The sequence below is a fragment of the Triturus cristatus genome, chromosome 4_2 (genome assembly GCF_964204655.1).
Source record: "Triturus cristatus chromosome 4_2, aTriCri1.1, whole genome shotgun sequence".
Classification (NCBI taxonomy): domain Eukaryota; kingdom Metazoa; phylum Chordata; class Amphibia; order Caudata; family Salamandridae; genus Triturus; species Triturus cristatus.
In genome coordinates, this window is record NC_140586.1 from 379,705,988 (window position 1) to 379,724,611 (window position 18,624).

Sequence of the window (18,624 nt, forward strand, 5' to 3'; positions counted from 1 at the left end):
TAGTAAAACGTGAAATATCTAAAAAGTGGGGAGTGGCGGAGAGGCCATCACAGAGAGTATGGGCAATGGAAATAGATAAGTGCATGATCGCCGAGAAGGAGGTTTTTAAATCGAGGGGATGCCCTAAGAAATGGGCCAACAAAAGGGGCAAATGGAATGTGTATCCGAGGAATCTGTGTATTTCCCCAACTGTAGAAATGGAAATACGGCAAAATAGGACTCAAGCTTGTGACTGATAACTGTACATTCCTTGATATTATGAAGATACTCCACGAATGGCTGTACTGTTTATTTCTTAATGTCTGTGACTTTCAAAGTTTGAAATCAATAAAAATATATATAAAAAAAAATAAAGATCAGCTGCAAAACATGAAATTAAAGTATTGGGAACGAAGAGTATTCAGCAAATCCTCTACAGGAGCAAATGTGCAAAGTAAAAGGTTGGATCTGTTCTTATTTCCCAAAAATAAGTTAATTTGAAATAAATATTTGTTTTAATAGGAATAAATTGCCCAGTGTTGTACAGTGATTTTGCCCAGGAGACCACAACCTTAGCATTGTAGTGCTTAGAAATATTAAAGAAATTTGAAAACACTAATGAGTTAACTAACTTATAGAAATCAGTGTTCCTGAATCTAACACAGTGATAATCAAAATACAAATCCATAATTATCCAATGGTTATTAATTTAAATAATTATTGTAAATGTTTTGTTAGTAACTTCGTTTGTTTTTTTATAGTTAGTATTTTTTTCTAAAGACAATATATTTCTTGTATATTTATTTTGATTTTGTGTCTCCGCATACTTCACTTATATTGCATTTTACCTGTTTCTCAAACTGCTCCTGCAATCTACTATCAAATATTGGCTCAAAGTCATCAACCATGCACCTCATCAAGAAACTTTACTCCCAAATCATAAAGCTGGTTAAGTCTTCCCTTTTTGAGATAACCCCTCTCTAAAATATAACAACCTACTGAATCAGAATCAGAAAAACTTTATTCGATTGTAAGCAAAAACAATCATAAAAGTGTACATAAATAAAAATACAGCAATACATGAAAGTCATAAAAACTTGGGTTAAGAAGAGCATGATGCCCAAAGGTATTCAATAAAATACATTATAAGATCATCCTTTTTCTAATAAAAAACACTTTTTTCAAATAAGAAGTGACTGTTGCAACACAAAGGTGGTTATCCAAACATTGGATCTCATACAGTGCACGGCGACATTGATGATGTCCAATCATCTTTAGGAAGGGCAATAATATAGTTCACCTATCATGGATATAATAACGACAAAATAATACAACATGCATGGTGCTTTGAGGAGAGATTTCATCACAGGGGCATGGGGACAAATCATGAGACCAGTCGTTGATTGTGGGAAAGCTGACCAATCTGTGAAAGATATTAAATCTAAAACGACAGAGTAAGAATCGGTCAAAGTTATTTGGTACATAAGTCAAATAGGGTTGAATATTAAAAGTAGTCAAAACTAATTCATGTTGAAGGACGGTTGGTTTTAAAACCTCCACAGCACATCTTAAGGATTCTAGGTGTGTCAGGCATTCTTTTTTAAGATCCTTTCTGGTAATAGCCGAGGTAGTAAGCGGATTTAAAAAATACTCTAATTTGCCCATATCAGATAGAAAATTACGTACATATCTGAGCCATGGTATCCTCATGTATCCATCTAACTTAATAACATCTGACAAAATATCTCTATTAAGCTTAGGTTCTTCTTTTAACCATACCCTGTGCCATAACAGTACGGGTTCTAGCTTAATAAGGTCAGATATAAAAGAGAGACCCAGTTCAGTGTGGCAATTACAACAACCTACTGAATTCCTGACCTTTCACAATGGTTCTCCTCCTTGAAAAAGGAATTGAAAAACTGCCATTTAAAGATAACCCCATCTCTCATGACACTTAACTCTGCCACTTCTAAATTGGGTTTCTGCACAGGAACAGTCACTGCATAGTTATTTTATCATGAATTCCATCCATTCCACTGGATGCTGGTGATTAATTCTAAAGAAATGCATCTTGGCTTTCAACACAATTGACTATGGAACACTGCACTGCATTTTCTCTATATAACTGCTGATCGAAGGCAGAATTTATTGCTTCTCTGGTTGCATTATTTATCTAGAAGTAATTAGTGAGACCTCCCTCTTCAGTCTAGTGTGTGCTGCTGGATTCAATCCTGATGTTTACCTTATACACACTACTACTGGTTGAGCTACAGCATCACATGCAGAATTCTATTGAAATGTGCACTCATGAGACAACTTTGGGGTGTTCTCAGTGGAACCCCCCTAAAACCAGTTTACTGCCAATTAATTCTTCTCGGCTCACCTCAGAATCAAAGACCAGCTATTGATAAACTGTCTTACCATATCCCTTATGCTCATTAGAAAATAATGTAGATTTCTCTTTTACTCCCCCTTTAACAATAAATCCCACGTCATCAAAATTGGAAGATCATGCCTCTTCTTCCGAATTCCGCTTTTTTAGATCTTCTTTTTTTTTTACTTTTGTACAATATTCAATCTTGTACTATCTGTATGATGAACTTCCTTTTAAGTCTGCATTCCCACACCTTAGCCCTCCCAATACTGAAGCAAAATTCAAAGAGGGCAAAACCCTGCTGCCAGCTGCCTTGTCTTACCAGGATTCTCACCTCTGAAGAGGAGCTCCCATTGTACAAGCACTGTGCTTATGACTCGTGCTCCTGGATAAGCAAAGGTTTGATTCAAAATCCTTTATCTTGTAATTAAAGTCATATGTAGCTAAGCACCCATACCCTACTCCCGGTAAGGGATCACTAGGTAGGGCAGGATGGGCGGGTCAGTCTTGTGAATGACAGTCTCGTTGAAGCAGAGTGCTTTGAGAGGGATCTTTTGTTTTTGGAGCTGCCAGTTTAGATTTCGTCTCAGCTGTGAGAAACAAATGAATTTCTTGAGGCCTTTCACTAGTCAGATGCCTATATTCTGAAGTTTTTGCATCTTTGAGAGGGACTGATATGAGAGACCCAAGACAATAGTGTAGGTGTGATAAAACACAAGACCACACCACCTGCTCAAACCTCTCCTCGGGCATACAGAGAACTTGATTGTGAACTTGTGATTCATTGTTGTGCTCATGTTCTTTCTTACCTGTTTTGGGGCATGAAAAATAGAAAATATTAACTGAACCACTCTTAATCCCAATTTGAACTCTACAACATTAAATAGTAGGGACAATTGCTTCAAGGTAATACACTAACAAGTAATTTTGCCCCATATGTTAATGCTAAATTTGTCTTCAAAAGGATTTTTGTATGCTTCAGCACTTGTGCCTAATAGGAGTCAATCAGGGATTGCACACACCCCTGTTTTACGTAAGGGGTTTACAAGAGAAGAAATCACATAGAATAAATGTGTGTAAAATATAAAAAATCGTTTGCTCATGTTAATCTCTTGTTTTCAAGACTTAGGTGTTAGGTGCAAAAACATTTATCAGGCACAAATTGTCTTTACAACCAAAAGTCAGTCACTGGTGGAACATGGCTCACCCCTATCTAGGGAGCGATGTTATTGGACAGAGGCCACAGCCTGAGAAGATTAATGCAGGCATAGCTCCTGAGCCATGACAGAGACAGTTATCTCTGAGGAAGGCATGTATGATGCCACCTAATGCCCTCATTTCAAGTTTGTTGGAATAAAGTGGGGTATTTACCACATGAGGTAAATATTATTACCCCAGAGTGAGGTGTTTACCTCCAGTCAGTGCTTAATTTGAGCCGGTGGCTTCTGGTGCTCAGCACTGGCACTTAATCATCAACACTGGCGCTTATAGCTCAAACTCGACCCAAAGCACTTTTCATGAGAACCAGTTAAGGACACATTCATTTTTGACAATCACTGGGAGATTCATTGATTTGTCTAGAATCACACGATGTTGAGCCTACGCGAAAACTCGAACCTGGTCCCCCAGCTCTGAAGTGTGCAGCTCTGGCTATTATGCCACATCCTCTAACAGCTTGTAGGATTTCATGGTTAGTATTTGGCTCTGTTTTAGGCAGTTCTAACAGGAGAAAGGAGCTCCTGACGAGAGCCCCGGCACTTATTGATTTTTACAAATTAACCACTGCCTCTAGTGATAAATACCTCCTATTCCCAGTCTTAAGCAGGAAAACAAGGCATAACACACAGAATCGTTTTCCCCATATCCTGTATGCTTTACCTTTTTTAAGGAGGCTTTTTCCCCCTGATACATTTTGTCAGGTTTGCCACTGGAGTCTATCCAGAGAAAACAGCGAGGGTGTGATAATTGTCACACAACTCAGTAATTGCGATCACGATGCAGATAAGCGTTTGTGCAAGGCTGGAAATGTAGCCCCGAACTTGCAATGAGGGCCAACTAGTTTTAGGAGTAGAATGAAAGTCTGCTTCCAGAATGCCCGAAAACACAAAATTATCCTATAAGAGCGGCAATCAAAAATAATATGTTAAAAACTGTTGGTCTATTGACGCTCTGGAAGCTGCAATGAAATGTGACATGAGCTGATGACATGGCAGCCCAAAGGTGTCCGCGCGCACAATACATTTCCAAAGCCACTTCAAAGCATGGCGCTCTGTGATCCCGCCCGGCTGGGCCATTCCATTAAACCTACCTTAAGAATAGAATTTTCTTTAATCCTAGATATACAAAAATGAGACCCCAAAGCGGTTGCTTGGAAACAACATTTTCAGTGGCCACCAGAGGAGTCTTTTGTGAAGTAACACCTTTTATTTCGCTCACAATTGAATGCGCAGTTATTTCAGTAAAGGTCTGTCACTCAGATGTCCCTCGTGTTTGGCGGGAGCAGTACCTGTAAATCCCGGCCGACAGCGACACGCGTAGCCCGCTGCTCGCTGGTATTTGAATTCCGGTGGCTGCTCCGGGGTCCTGCCAGAGCTCTCTGCCCGCGACAGCTCCACGCATTCGCCCCCAGCCAGGCAGGGGTTGCTGAGGCATTCATTTATGTCGGTCTCACACAGTGCACCTGTGTAACCTGCAATGCAAAATGTACTAGGGTGAAGCTGGTTTTTAGTTTTTTAGTATGTCGATTTGTATTCGAATCGTTCACCTTAGATCCAACATCAACTTTTCGACAAAATTAGAATTTTATACAGTCGACGTAAGCGTAAAATAATTCATTTTAAGGTACTTGGCCATAAGGCTTTATTGCTTTAAGAAAATAAAAGCTGGCATTATCCATCTTCATTCACTTATTTAATTAATGCTTTCGGCATCAGCCTTTTGCACATAACAAGCGTAAAACTATTTCGAAACAATGCAATACACAAGTAATAAACATTTTTATACACATTTTAAACCAGATTTAAAATATCAGCCACTAGTCTTTCTCTTTATTTTTTCTCTTGGGGGGCCTAACATCCTCAAAGGGCCTTGAGGAAAGGACTAGCAACCAGAATCAGCCCTGACAAACATGTTCAAATTGGCCCCATACTGCAGGAGGCCATGACTAGAATGAGGCCATGACTAGAATGGGACTAAGGGGACATTCATGGTTCGGTCATGGCTCCCATTCAGCTCTAAAAGCAGTCCCCTATCCTCCAGCCTATCAGGAGTGGCAGAATGGCCGGTCCGGCCTTGACCACGTATGCCTTCACACCTTAGTCCAAGTGGCGCGCCACTGCCAGGCGCAGCAAAGAAAGGAAAAGGTAATATGATAATAACGGAATGTTATGATCATTTTAGTTTTTCTTCCTGCTACGGCACTGCATGAGGGGGTGGAGCTAGCTACAGGGGACGAGTGGTAGACACCCCTGTGCACAATGACTGTTTGGTCGGCCCTCTTGGACTGCCTAAAACAGTTATGCACAGCCCCCTGTTCTCCATGCAAGCTGCATTACAGCCTACATGGAGAAAATGTCCACCCCTCCAGCACATGGCTGAGCTGCGTGTCACAACGGTCAGGCCAATCACAACACTGCATTGCAGTGTTGTGATTGGCTTAGGGGTGGGAGCCTGGCTTCCTGCTACCTGTTCCAACCTGGAGTCAGACACAGGCAAGCAGGAGAGAAGACGCAAGACCTGGCGGCAGCAAGGTAAGATTTTTTTGTTTTATAGCAGCCCGCGCCTCCTACCCTACTCTCCCACCTGCGAGCCGTGCCGGACGCCCCTGCTTAGTCCCCTTTGGCTTTTGTTACCCTATATCAGTACTTAATTTGCAGAAGAATAAGTGATGGTGCCTAATGCCTTGCTTAGAAGCTCCAGCCGGTAAAAGTGCTCCAAATACCAAGGCTAGAATCCACAACATGCCTCCTTAATCGACAAAAAGACACTCCCTGCCTCTTTATCTTGCTCTTACAGACACCTGCTGTCTCCCTTTGTGACAGTTTTTCCTTTTTTTCTCTTTCGCCTTCTTTCCCCTTTGTGTGTTTCCCCTCTTTTGCTCTCTGGTAATGTCTTAAGAGGAAAATAAGTGCTGGTGCCCAAAAATAAACCACCAGCTCCAATTAAGCACTGCTCTATGGCAGTGTTTACACAGAATATCAGAACCCAAAATATCTTGGGACAAAATATTGTGACAAGAATATCAAGGACAAAAATATTGTGAAGGTAAGTTTTTATAGGTAAGTAACGTTTTACTATATATAGTTCCACATATATGTACCTTGGCAATATATATATGTTCAAGATGCAAAGATGTGGAGTTAGGAATTGTAAATCTATACTTACCTATTTGCACTTACCTTCTCAATATTTCGGTCCTTAATATTTTTGATACAATATTCTGTCCACACAATATTTTTAATCCCAGTGATTGTGTCATTGATCTCCCTATGGCTCCACCACATGTCATTGAAATAAATGGAAACTTTAAAAGTTGTAAGGTTTCCTACAGGGGAGAGAAAACAAATGTGACCATTTATGCTATGTGTTAGACCTGGTATCCTCGGTATGGCTTCCTCGGACATTTTGCTTTCTGACCTCCTGTTTTGCTGACTTGCTGGCTTTGGATTCTGGGCACTATACCACTACTAACCAGTGTAAAAGTATAGAGCACATGCTCTGTACCAAAACATGGTAACATTGGCTTATCCACAACTGTCATATTTAAATTACTTGCAAGTCCCTAGTAAAGTGCTCTATATGTGCCCAGAGTGGTAAATTAAATGCTAGTACTGGGCCTGCAGCAATGATTGTGCCACCCACGCCAGTAGACCTTAAAAATGGCTCAGGCCTGACGCTGCAGAGCCTGTGTGTGCAGTATTAAACTGCCATTTCGACCTGGCAAATTAACCTACTTGCCGGGCCCAAACCTTCCCTTTTATTACATTTATGTCACCCCTATGGTAGGCCTAAACAGACCTATGGGCAGAGTGCAGTATATTTAAAAGGTAGGACATGTACATTTGAGTTTTACCTGTCCTGGTAGTGAGAAACTGCTGAATCAACTTTTCATTACTGCAAGGCCTATCTCTCCTATAGGTTAACATTGAGATTGCCATAAACTCTGTCTCTGAATACACGTCTGGGTTAGGTGACAGCTGGGCTTTGTGAGTTCCCTCTAGACCTTCCTGAGGTAGATTGGGTGGGAGGAGCTGACACTTGCATCTGAATAGAGCTGTGCCTGTCCTCACACAAAGAGCTGCATACACCCCTGTAGTGAGTCTGAAACCAAGGCAGGGAAGGCAGGGACCTTGTGATCTTTAAAGGCCTCTTTGAAGTCTCCACAATTTTAAAGGCACATTTAGGTATAAGTACAGGACCCCTGACACCACCAGAGGAGAACTTTGCTGGAACCAAGGACATTTTGCCTGGAAGAAGAGCTACTGTGCTGTAGAAGGGACTGGCACTTTGCTACCTGCATTGCTGTGTTGGCCTGCTGACTGCTGATTGCTATGCTTTAGCAGGGACTGCGACATTGCTACCTGCTCGGCTGTGTTGGCCTGCTGCTTATTGCCTGGGACTGAGAAGGACAGGACCTGTTCTGCGCATCCTTGAACCCAAGTATCTCCAAGGGCTTGTCGACTTGCTTCCTGTTCTCTGAAGTCTCAGAGTCACAAAAGACAACTCCAGTCCTGGGCCTCAGAAGTGGAATCTGCAGCTGTTTTCTGCAAAAATCAAGACAGTGACCCCTTTTCACTGATCAGAACCGACGCAGTGCAAATTCGATAATGACGTGGGTCTCGACTATGAGGTTTGACAAAGACCCAGCACTGATCTGAGTCACCGCTGCGAGGCTGGACTTTGACAAAGTGCTGATTCTTCGACACCAACTGCGAGTCTTGATGCTGACTGCGCAAATTGTTGTTTTGGTCTTGTTTTACTCAGATAAGTTTTCTCTATTTTTATAAACTGGTGTGGAGTCTTTTAATGGTGTTTTCACTGCTACTGCATTTTAAGTGTTGCACAAATACTTTACACATTGCCTCTTAAGTTAAGCCTGAATGCTTTGTGCTAAGCTACCAGAGGGTGACCACAGGTTAATTTAGGTTGTGTATCTGACTTACCCTGACTAGGATTGTGGTCCCTACTTAGACAGGGTGAAAACCTCTGCCAATTACAGACCTAATTTCTAACATTGTTGATCAGCGGTGAGGATAGGACTTGTGTTTGTGCAGTACCTTACAGTAATCCGGTGTACACTACTATCCACATATAGACCAATTCGAATCAATTGTCTCTGATCCCCATTGGCATTTTTCTACTCTCTTCAACTGGCATTTTTCATTTTTCAATTCTCCTTGATTGGCTTTATTGCGTTTTCCTAAAATCATGACTGATTGTGGTTCTGCATCTGCACCTGCAAGAATGGCATTTGAGCTGACCAAACTTGAGGGTTACACTATGGCCCAGCTCAAGGACTTCTGCAGGGCTTCCTTTATTTAAAGAGCACTGCCAGGCAGGTGTGAGCTGTAAAAGGCACTGAGAGCCTGGTCAGAAGCCCATGCTGCATTGAGACCCCAGAGGAGGGTGAGACTGATGAAGAGCTGGATGAGGAGGATGAATTGGGCCAGGGTCTAAGAGGAGGTCTTGTGCTACTGTCTGTGGAAAAGGAGGGCAACTTACTTCAAGGAATGGGGGTTCCTTCTGGGGCAGGGAGCAGTGTGTCACCTAAAAGCCTGTCCAAAGAGGAGCTGGATGACTGGGGGGAGGATAGAAAGTTTAAATTGGAGCTGTCGAAGCTCAAATTGGAGAAGGAGAAGGCTGTAAAGAAGAAAAGGCTAGCATTGGAGATGAAAGAGAGCTAAAAGAGATTGGCTATTGAGGAGAAAAAAAAAGTATGTTGGCTCAGGAGCTGAGCCAGAGAGAGCTGCACACCAAAGCCAGGCAGGTTGAGTCCAGCAGTGATGGTGGCAGCCTTTCTTCCAAACCCCCAGACAGGAGGGTCCATATACTCAAGAGTCTGGTATCTGATTTTGTGGTGGCAGACAACATAGACAGATGGTTTGAGGCCTATGAAATTGCACTCCAAATTCACAAGGTCCACGAGGCAGATTGGGAGGCAAGTCTTTGGAATGGAGGGACACTCTACTGGCAGTAGAAGGGAGTGACAGGATGAGGTATCCCCCATGAAGGAAGCATTGATTTATCCCCAGAGAAATGTAGACAGAAATTCAGGGATAGTCAGAAGATTTTCCAAAAGGCCTGGGTGGATTGTGTTGGTTCCTTATGCAAGGCAATTAATGGTAGGGTGAAGGGCAGTGAGGTAAAATATTACCAGGGGCTGTATAATTTGTGTGCAACAAAGCATATGTTCAATCTTTGCTTTTAAGATCTGTGTCAACACCTTGTTGATAGTAAGCTCACTGACCTTAGAGAGTTTGCTAAGGAGGCTGACCGCTGGGTCTGCACCAGGGGCCACAGGAAGGTGGCTAGAGGGGATCACCACAAGGGTAGGCAGGGTAGTCACCTGAATAGACAGGAAGAAAAAAGAGTAAGGAGTTATCAAAGGGGCCCCAAACCTGTTCTGTGGGTCAGGGTTTGCTTCCCCCTGTTGATAAAAAGAAGTAATGGTTCCATGAGAGTAAGTCTGCAGGGAAGGCTCCTCTGAAGTACTATGAGTGCCAGCAGGAAGGGCGATGCCAAGTGTCTTAAGCGAGCACAGCCCTCAACCAGTGAGCAGACATTGGGGTTGGCTAGTGTAGCGCTTGGGGAGGAGATTGCCCCAGATAGTTTTAAGGGGAGAGTGTAGCATTGACCCTAGTGTCCCTGGGCAATGGAGAGATGGTACAGAGAACCCACATGCCTGACAATACTAGGAAGTACAGTCAGTGGGTGTCAATCAATGGGCAGAGGGTGAAGGCTCTGAGAGACAGAGGAGCCAGCATGACAACCATCGGGTGTCATCTGGTGTCTTTAGAGCAGGTAGTCCCTAATACGGTCCACCAAGTTATTGTTGCTGACAACGGTGATAGCCACTATCCTGTGGCTCTGTTCCCTATGGGGGGGTCTTAGGTCTGCTGAAGATAGGTGTGATTTCGTCCATGCCTGTGGATTGTCTTGGAGATGATGGGGTTGCCTGAGTGAGTGTGCCTGACCACATGGCCAATGGCAGGTCGTGAGGGTGGTCAGAAGGAACTGGAGCTTGGAAGAATAGCCCAGGTACCTGCCAAAAAGAGGAAGGGCAAGGGGCGTGGGAAACCCACTCCTGAAATCCCCATGGTCTGGGAGGAGGCAGAACTAGAGGGGGACGCCCTGGTACATACAGGGGAAGAAGTGGCTGAACTGGGGAACCTGCCTGCGCTGAGCAACTGGCAGCAGGAGGGGGGTCCCTCCAGAGAAGAGTTCTGCAAAGAGCAGAAGGAGTGCACTGCCATGTTGAAGGAGAGAGTGTGAACTATAAGTTCACTACTCCTTACCACCCCCAAAACAATGGGTTTGTTGAAAGGTTCAACTGTACCCTCACGGGCATGATAAGGGGTCTAACTGAACCCATTAGACGAAAGTGGGACGTCCTCCTGCCAAGCCTTTTGTTGGCCTACAGGGAAGTTCCACAGAAGTGGGTAGGCTTCAGCCCTTTTGAACTTCTATATGGACACCCTGAGAGAGGACCTCTCAGTTTGGTTAAGGATGGAGGGGTGCAAGCTCCCAAGAAGCCAACCCCAGGATGTAGTTTGCTACATGCTAAAGTTCCACAACCTAACAGCCTGCTTCCGGAAGCTCTCACAGGAGAACCTGAAAGCTAGCCCGGAGGACATGAAACAATGGTACAACCAGAATATCACTCTGGTTGAGTTTCAATCGGGTAAAAAAGTGTGGGCAATAGAGCCAGTGGAGCCCTTATGATCTTGTTTATATGGGCATAGGACTGTTTTGAGCCCTCGTGAGACTCTTTTGAGCCCTGACGAAGTTCCTATGGAACGAAACGCGTTGGATGTGGTGGAAATTTTAAAAAACTAATTTATAGAATAAAGGACATTTTGAATAAACTTGAGGCTTTCCCTTGACTTCGTTTCTGGTGCACCGTCCTCACCCTCATCACCAGAAGAGAACTTTGCTGGAACCAAGGACATTCTGCCTCGAAGAAGCGCTGCTGTGCTGTAGGAGGGAGTGGCACTTTGTTACCTGATTTGCTGTATTGACCTGCTGATTGTTCTGTAGGAGGGACTGCCACATTCCTGGGACTGCACCTGTTCTCTACATCCTTGAACCCAAGTTTCTCCAAGGGCTTATTGGCTTGCTTCCTGTTCTCTGAAGTCTCAGGGCCATAAAGACTTCTTGCAACTTTGCTGGCGCTGCTGGACTCTGCATCTGTGAGTCCTATCCTTGCCTGAGGTGCCCCGTCCAGTCCTGGATCCCAGAAGTAGGTTCTGCAGCTGTTTTCTACAAAAATCAACACTGTGACCCCTCTGCGCCGATCGGAACTGACGCCGTGACAATTTGACCGACAACATGGGTCTCGACTAAGAGAATCAGCGATGAAGCAGCATCGATCCAAGACGCCGCTGCGAAGCTCAACTTCGACACAGCGCCAATCCTTCAACACCAACTGTGAGGCTCGACTCCGATGCATCGACCCACCTTCGTGAATCTTAACAGATGCATCGAGTCTTCGACTTTCGATACTTGCTCCATACAAAGGTACTTTTTTGCGGGCCTAGCGTGGGTTCTGTAGCTGGCCTGCCCTCCCATCACAGTTGGCCTGAACTTTGGATTTCCCCCTGTCTAGTGCTACCTCAAGTAACCTTTAAGTGCTATTGACGTCTGAGCACTGCTTTTAATCTTTAAAAATTCACATTTCAAGGTCTAATTATTTTATTTTTGTTGTTTAGGTCTTATTTTACTCAGGTAAATACTCTCCATTTTTCTATAGTAGTATGAAGTATTTTTGTAGTGGTCTAACTGTGTTACTGTAATGTAAGTGTTGCCCAAATACTTTACACATTGCCTCTAAAGTTAAGCCTGCCTGCTCTGTGCCAAGCTACCACAGGGTGGGCTCATGTTAATTTAGGTTGTGTATTCAACTTACCCTGACTAGGATTGTGGTTCCTACTTGGACGGGGTGCAAACCTCTATCAACTAGAGACCCAGTTTCTAACACAAGATAACCATATCAATACAATGATGGGGAAGTCAAAGCGTAAATGTTGTTCAATACTTGTTACCTGTCCAAAAAAGATCATAAATAGTGTCTGCGTAGTTTTGATGCTCTATGTCAATGTCGGAACAACTATCTAGCCAGTCAACATACAGACCGGATATTAAAAGCCATTTCCGGCACTGGTGCTAATGTTTGCTAGGGAAGCCTCATCTCGCTTTCGGAGGGTAGGAGACATCATTTCATGGAACTGATCTTTGTATAAATGCAGAAAAGATATTAAACACTTCACAAATTTTAAAACTTATCGGGAGTCTTACAGAAGTGCTACGATCATGGACTACGGGGCAAAAAAGGGGAGGAGGAGGTTGGTAGAACAATAGCGTGACCAGATTTTGAATAATAAATACCAGGACATTTAGCAAACATAGAAGGACTACACTTTTACATCAGCCGAGAAGCACAAAATTCACAAAATTACTTAAATGTTAGTGCACATCAACATAGAAACGCAGACAAGAGGCAAAAAGGAAATACATTAAATGCAACTTTAAACCCAGCCTCATGGATGTTAATTAAATTGTGTTCTGATAGGAGCTGCCAACTCCTCCTGCCTTTTAGCACATAAAAACCTGTCTCCACCTGTTTCAGTGGATCATCTTTAAAAACTGGGAATTGAACTAAGTTTGTCAGAATCTGCCGGGACAGGTGGTGGAAAACCAGGACTGTCCCGGCGAATCCGAGGCACCCGGTCACCCTATAGAACATGCCTGATGTTTTGCCGGAACAAGGGTGAAATTTGTCAGATGGGGACATATTTGCGTCAAGAAGTTGATAAAACAGATGTGCATTCCACTAACTATCCTTTTTTATTTATTTTGCATTATTTGATCTAGGTTGGGAGTCTGCTATGTGCTATCTTTGTTTTGCTTCTTGTTTCTCTACAAAAAGACTGATTTATAACAAGAATTGGCTAAGCCAACTGGTTTCACCTATTGGCTATGCCACTGCTGCTCAGCATCAACAAAAATAAAAAAATGTTTATTGCAGATGCTGAACGGCATCATCAAAAAAAGGTACAATAATGTATATGTGCATATGCATCATCACAAATATGCAATTTGTATGCTTCATTATGAGGCTACGGCAACCCCTGTGTTACGATGCAGATGTGCATCGCAACACATGGGTACACATTGCTCCATGATGCAGCCGCCATTTTCTTTTTAAAGAATTGCCATTCCAAGACATGTGATGCTCATCGTGAAATGATAATTAAAAAAATGAATAAACTTTGCGCTAAAGCAAATTTTTACAAAGGAGCCACATAGTCACAAAGTGCAGCTGCTGGGATCTCGTAAAAGGTAAAAAAAAATGAAAAAAATAAACAGAAAAGTGAGGGAGCAATGGAAGAGTGTGAGGTGGGAGGTATCAAGTTGCGGCGGTAGGCAGGGTATGGCAGGGAATAATAGAGGGGCCTGTTTAGAAAAAAAAGTAGAGTAGGACAGGAAGGGGGTGGAGGAAGCAACAGCTGCACTTGGGGGAGAGCAAAGTGGAACGCATGGGGCAAAATGATGAGAGGGAAAGCAGCACACAGGAAAGAGACCAACATATACATATGGACTGCCATTGAATGCTAACAACAAAAGAAACAAGTAGTTCCTTGACTGTAAACAGCCATAAAACGCAAGTCATCCAATCAAAAGGATGGAAAATGAGCTGTGCTCTATGGGAGATACAACCGTAAGAACAGAACTGAAAGCCACTGAATCAGAAGCAAGCAAATAGATTGACAAGAAAGTCAACCAATGGCAAGCAAGGAGGCGCTGGTCCTGCTGGATTAGGCATCTGGGACAATCTGTTAATTGTAGTGAATATTATTTCAATTATACATTAAAAAAACACAACTACTGGGACATTCAAGGGTCGTACTACATAAAGTGCCCAGAGGGTGTAATGGGGATATGCACCCAGTTTCAGCGCCTTGGAGGACGTTGGTATTACAGAAGGGAGCACAGACCCTTGCAAAGACTATTCAGTAATACAGACTGGGCCGGTGCACCTATAGTGCCGAAGCAATTCTAGCTGTGCATTCCCTCATTAGAATGAGGGAATGGCCCCATGCTAAAGAGGGAAATGCGTTGCTTCTGCACCCTCGCTGTATTATGGATGGTGGACGCTGCGGCAAAGAGACTGCCAGGAGGCACACTGACTCTGCCCCACAAAGAGGTAGCGCAGTCAGAGCCCCCTGATGGCGACCCCTGCAAGCGGGGAAAGGAGGTCCCATGAACCCCGCCCCAGACGTCACTGTGCAGTCGCTCACTGCACCTGCCTGCAGGGGGTTTCTGTTCTCCTTTGAAGTGCAGGTCGGGGCTGCCCACACCATGAAAGATGGAGAGGCTGCTTCAAACAGCTGCTCCACCCTTCACTAATGCGCTGCCCCCAGTTGGCATCTGCCCTGGGGCAGGACAATGACTAATAGAGAACACTGCCCTGATCTGTGCCACGGCAAACACCATAGCAGTGCTCCCTTTTCATACAGCAGCCCTTGGTGTTTGCAAAGTGCGTAGTTAATGTCCTTAAAACAAAGGGGCCAAGGCGCTGCCATGAATAAAGAGCTGGGAGAAGCCGTCGAAGCGTTTGATTCGACTAAGCTTGCACATTAGTAAAGCAGAATGGGGAACTCCTCATTTCCAGCATGTTTAGGGCACTTCGTAGGATCTGTGGGATTTGCATGTAATGAAGGTATCTTCCTTAAATTGCATTAGACAAGCCCTCTGACTCCACCTGGGCCATCTCAGGAAGGTCACTGACGCATCGCGTCTAGTGATGAACAGGAGATCATGGAGAGGGGGTTCAAGGCTGCCGGAGCAGCCCGTGTGATGAATAACTTGCTGCCATGCTCAGTGCAGTCTGTTTCTCCCACGAGCGCCCGCTAATCTCCTGCCGGCCACCGGGCCAGTGGAAAGCAGCAGCCCAGGGACATACTCAATGAGCCAATCATGGTTGTCTAAGGCTGCCATGGCCGTGAGTAATGTACCTTGCCTGCCCATATTTATTTTGCTTTTTATGTTATTTGTTGCAGACAAGAAAGCAGTATACAGCGTCAACACATTCCCCAGTGTCACAAAGGCAACACGCCGAGTACAGCTAAAAATAGTAAGTGATGAATGAGTGAGACACAGTGCAAGCCACAAAACAACCACTGGTATTAAACCTATGGGCCCTCTGTCCCCAGGACAAAAGTACAACCAGATACTGCCTTCGAACGTCAGTCGGACTTATAAGGAATTCCGCCTACTGCATGGAATCAATTTATAGATAGTAGAAAGAAACCAAACCTAGCGACGAGGAAGTCCAGCTAGTGGGCTGTTTTTCATTGCTTAGCTGATGTACTCTGGCTGCGACTGAAAGTTGCGTGGAGGCTGAGGACATTCCTGATTTTACCACAAACATTGTCTGCAGCAAGCACAAGTGAATACAGTCTCACAACGCTTGCAAAATGCCCATACAGCGCATATTACAAGTTCAAAAACTGGCCTGATTGGCAAAGTGCGCCACTTTGTTAAGCTAGCCGGGTTGCTAGTGAGAGCCACTCATTTTGGTTTTCGGGTCTCTTTTTTGTCCCAGTCCGACCCTGAAGAAGTCCTTTGATGATTCAGGTAGTATTTAAAAATGAAAAGCACAATTTACATCTTTGCCGGTAACATAAAACTAATAAGGTTCGAAATTTAAAGTGGACGTCATCTCCGAAATTAAGAAGATATACTGTACAGTTTTTTTCACATTTTTGCAACGGTATTGGTTTATTTGCCAAGCCTCTCGAGCAGAAAAGCTAAAAAGAGTTGACGTCTTATTGTAGCCCACTTTATGGTGGATGGCAAAAAAATATGAATTAAGCTTCTCATTGAGACACTAAGATATAATCACAATTAAACATGTGGCACGATTACATGACCTGTAGTGGAAGGTGAATTGTTCTGTGTGGGTCTTTGGACATTTCAAAGAGTATAACACGCTAAAGGGAGAAAGACCTTGGCACTTGCAAGACTGCGTGAAGTATTTGACTTCATAGGTCAGGCCAGGCGTTTTCATAGAGATGGTCCAGGCATGGTAAAGCGTGGCTTGGTGCCATCTTAAATCCACCTTATAGGACAAAAGGTATTTAACTGGAGCTATATTGTCAGGTTCTGGGGGTGCCATCAAAGACAATGGTTTAAGTACGAATATGCGATGTTACATCGCACGCGCTACAACGCATGCGATTACAACGCGGTCGTTGTTACAACGCAAGCCATTACATCACAAGTCGTTTCTATGACTTGCTGTAGGGGGCACGCTGGACTTAGGAATAGTATAATTTACTATTCCAACACCTTCCCTACTGTTGCACATGCTGGAGTTGGAATAGTAAATTATACTATTCCTTAGTTTAGCGCATCCCCTACAGCAAGTTGTAGAAATGACTTGCGATATAATGGCTTGCGTTGTAACAACGTGGTCATTGTAACGACCGCGTTGTAATCCCATGCAATGTAGCGCATGCTAAGTAAACGCTGTTTCCCTTTGAGTATAGCCTACGTCATGTCTCCGCTCGCAAAGTCATGTGTATATTATTATGACTGGCCTATCACCCTCCGCGCCCAGGAGACAGAGGTGGATGCACGCTAGGCATAAATCTGGGATCTTTAAACCTGATATACGAGGCCACACCGTGCCTTCACACGCATGGAAACATGTGGACCTCATGGACGTCCACTTAGATTTCAGTATTCCACAGTGAGCACCACACGGTCCTCTGAAAGGAGCAATCTAATATCCTTAACGTACTGGCTCAGTTGGCCAAGGATAAATCAGGTCGAGCTTGGAATCATTGTAATAGTTGAAAGTATATTTCATGGAATGACTGGAATGTATATCTTGACATTCCTAAGATTTTAAATACAATTATTTCTGAAAAATAAAAAAGAAGCTAGTGAGACCACATTTAGTAAACCGTATCCAACGTTGGACACAATTGGCTCAGCTCACTATCAAAATTACAAATATCAACCAACAGGTGTTCGCTTGGGTACCCGATTTCTTCCATTTTAAAATTCATAGCGTTTTCCAAGGTTATAACTTGAAACGTGAGAGGGTTGTAATATTCCTGGCGCACTCCTAAAAAGGCTTTGTGGATGTGCAGCGGTCACTAGTCAAAGGTATTTTCCACATGTTCAATTGTACATAGAGCACAATTACACCTGGGATAATAGCACCACATTTGTGCTATGACACTTTTATAAATATTTCTTTTAACGGAAGGGAAATCGTTTTTCCACAGAGAAACCCATCCCCCAAATGGCCACCGATTTAGGGATATTCCCCGATTCTCCCTTCTCCGAAATTCCCATTTGAAGCCCTCTTTCACCCTGAAAGTGATATCTGCACAGGGCTTATTTAGTATAAAATGAAATGTTGGGATCTAATATTTATACCACTCCCTCACACTGCTAGGGTGGCCCCCTTCTACTACTAGCACTTCCTACTACACTGTGGATGCTGCACACTGTGTAGTACCACAAACCTGCCTGCACCCAGTGACGGCTGGTGAGCTCCTAAAGTGGTGGCAGATAAATACCTGCCTCGTCAGCAAGTGAAGAATACAAGCCCAACATTTTCTTTTATGAGGATTCAAAGCGGTTCTTCCCTCAAGAAAGGGAAGTGTGTTGTTAACATCCCTGAAGCTGGAGGGAAGAGACCAGACACTGCAGTGGGGAAAGAGGAGAGATTCTACAAAGACCTTTTGCTGAGGGGAGCTATCGATTAGTCTTCCTGAGCATGACCATTTGGTGGATGGGGTGTGTAAAAGGAGGCACGGCAGTTTCTGTTTTAAAGGATGACAATGGTCCTTTATGTGAGGCCAGTCTTTTGACTCTTTCCAGATCATCATCAATGTGGCTGTTGACGAGCTAGAAGCAAGAAACTCACTCCTCTTTGTGCCTCTTCCGTGGGTACTCCAGGCTGTGAAGAGCATCACTTTGCATAAACGCTGTGTCTGTAAAACAGCCTGGGAGAAAAGATGAAAAAAGAACCCCTT

The 18,624-nt window shown here is 43.8% G+C and overlaps 1 protein-coding gene across 4 annotated transcripts in view; it reads right to left on the bottom strand.

The window, feature by feature from the left end:
• CRB1 (crumbs cell polarity complex component 1) overlaps positions 1–18,624 on the bottom strand; it is an 828,623-nt gene that overhangs the window by 470,974 nt on the left and 339,025 nt on the right. For all 4 annotated transcript variants that reach the window (XM_085601839.1, XM_085601838.1, XM_085601837.1 and 1 more), the window contains exon 5: positions 4,860–5,042. In XM_085601839.1, coding sequence (XP_085457965.1) covers positions 4,860–5,042 — 183 coding nt within the window. The remainder of the gene's footprint in view (positions 1–4,859; positions 5,043–18,624) is intronic.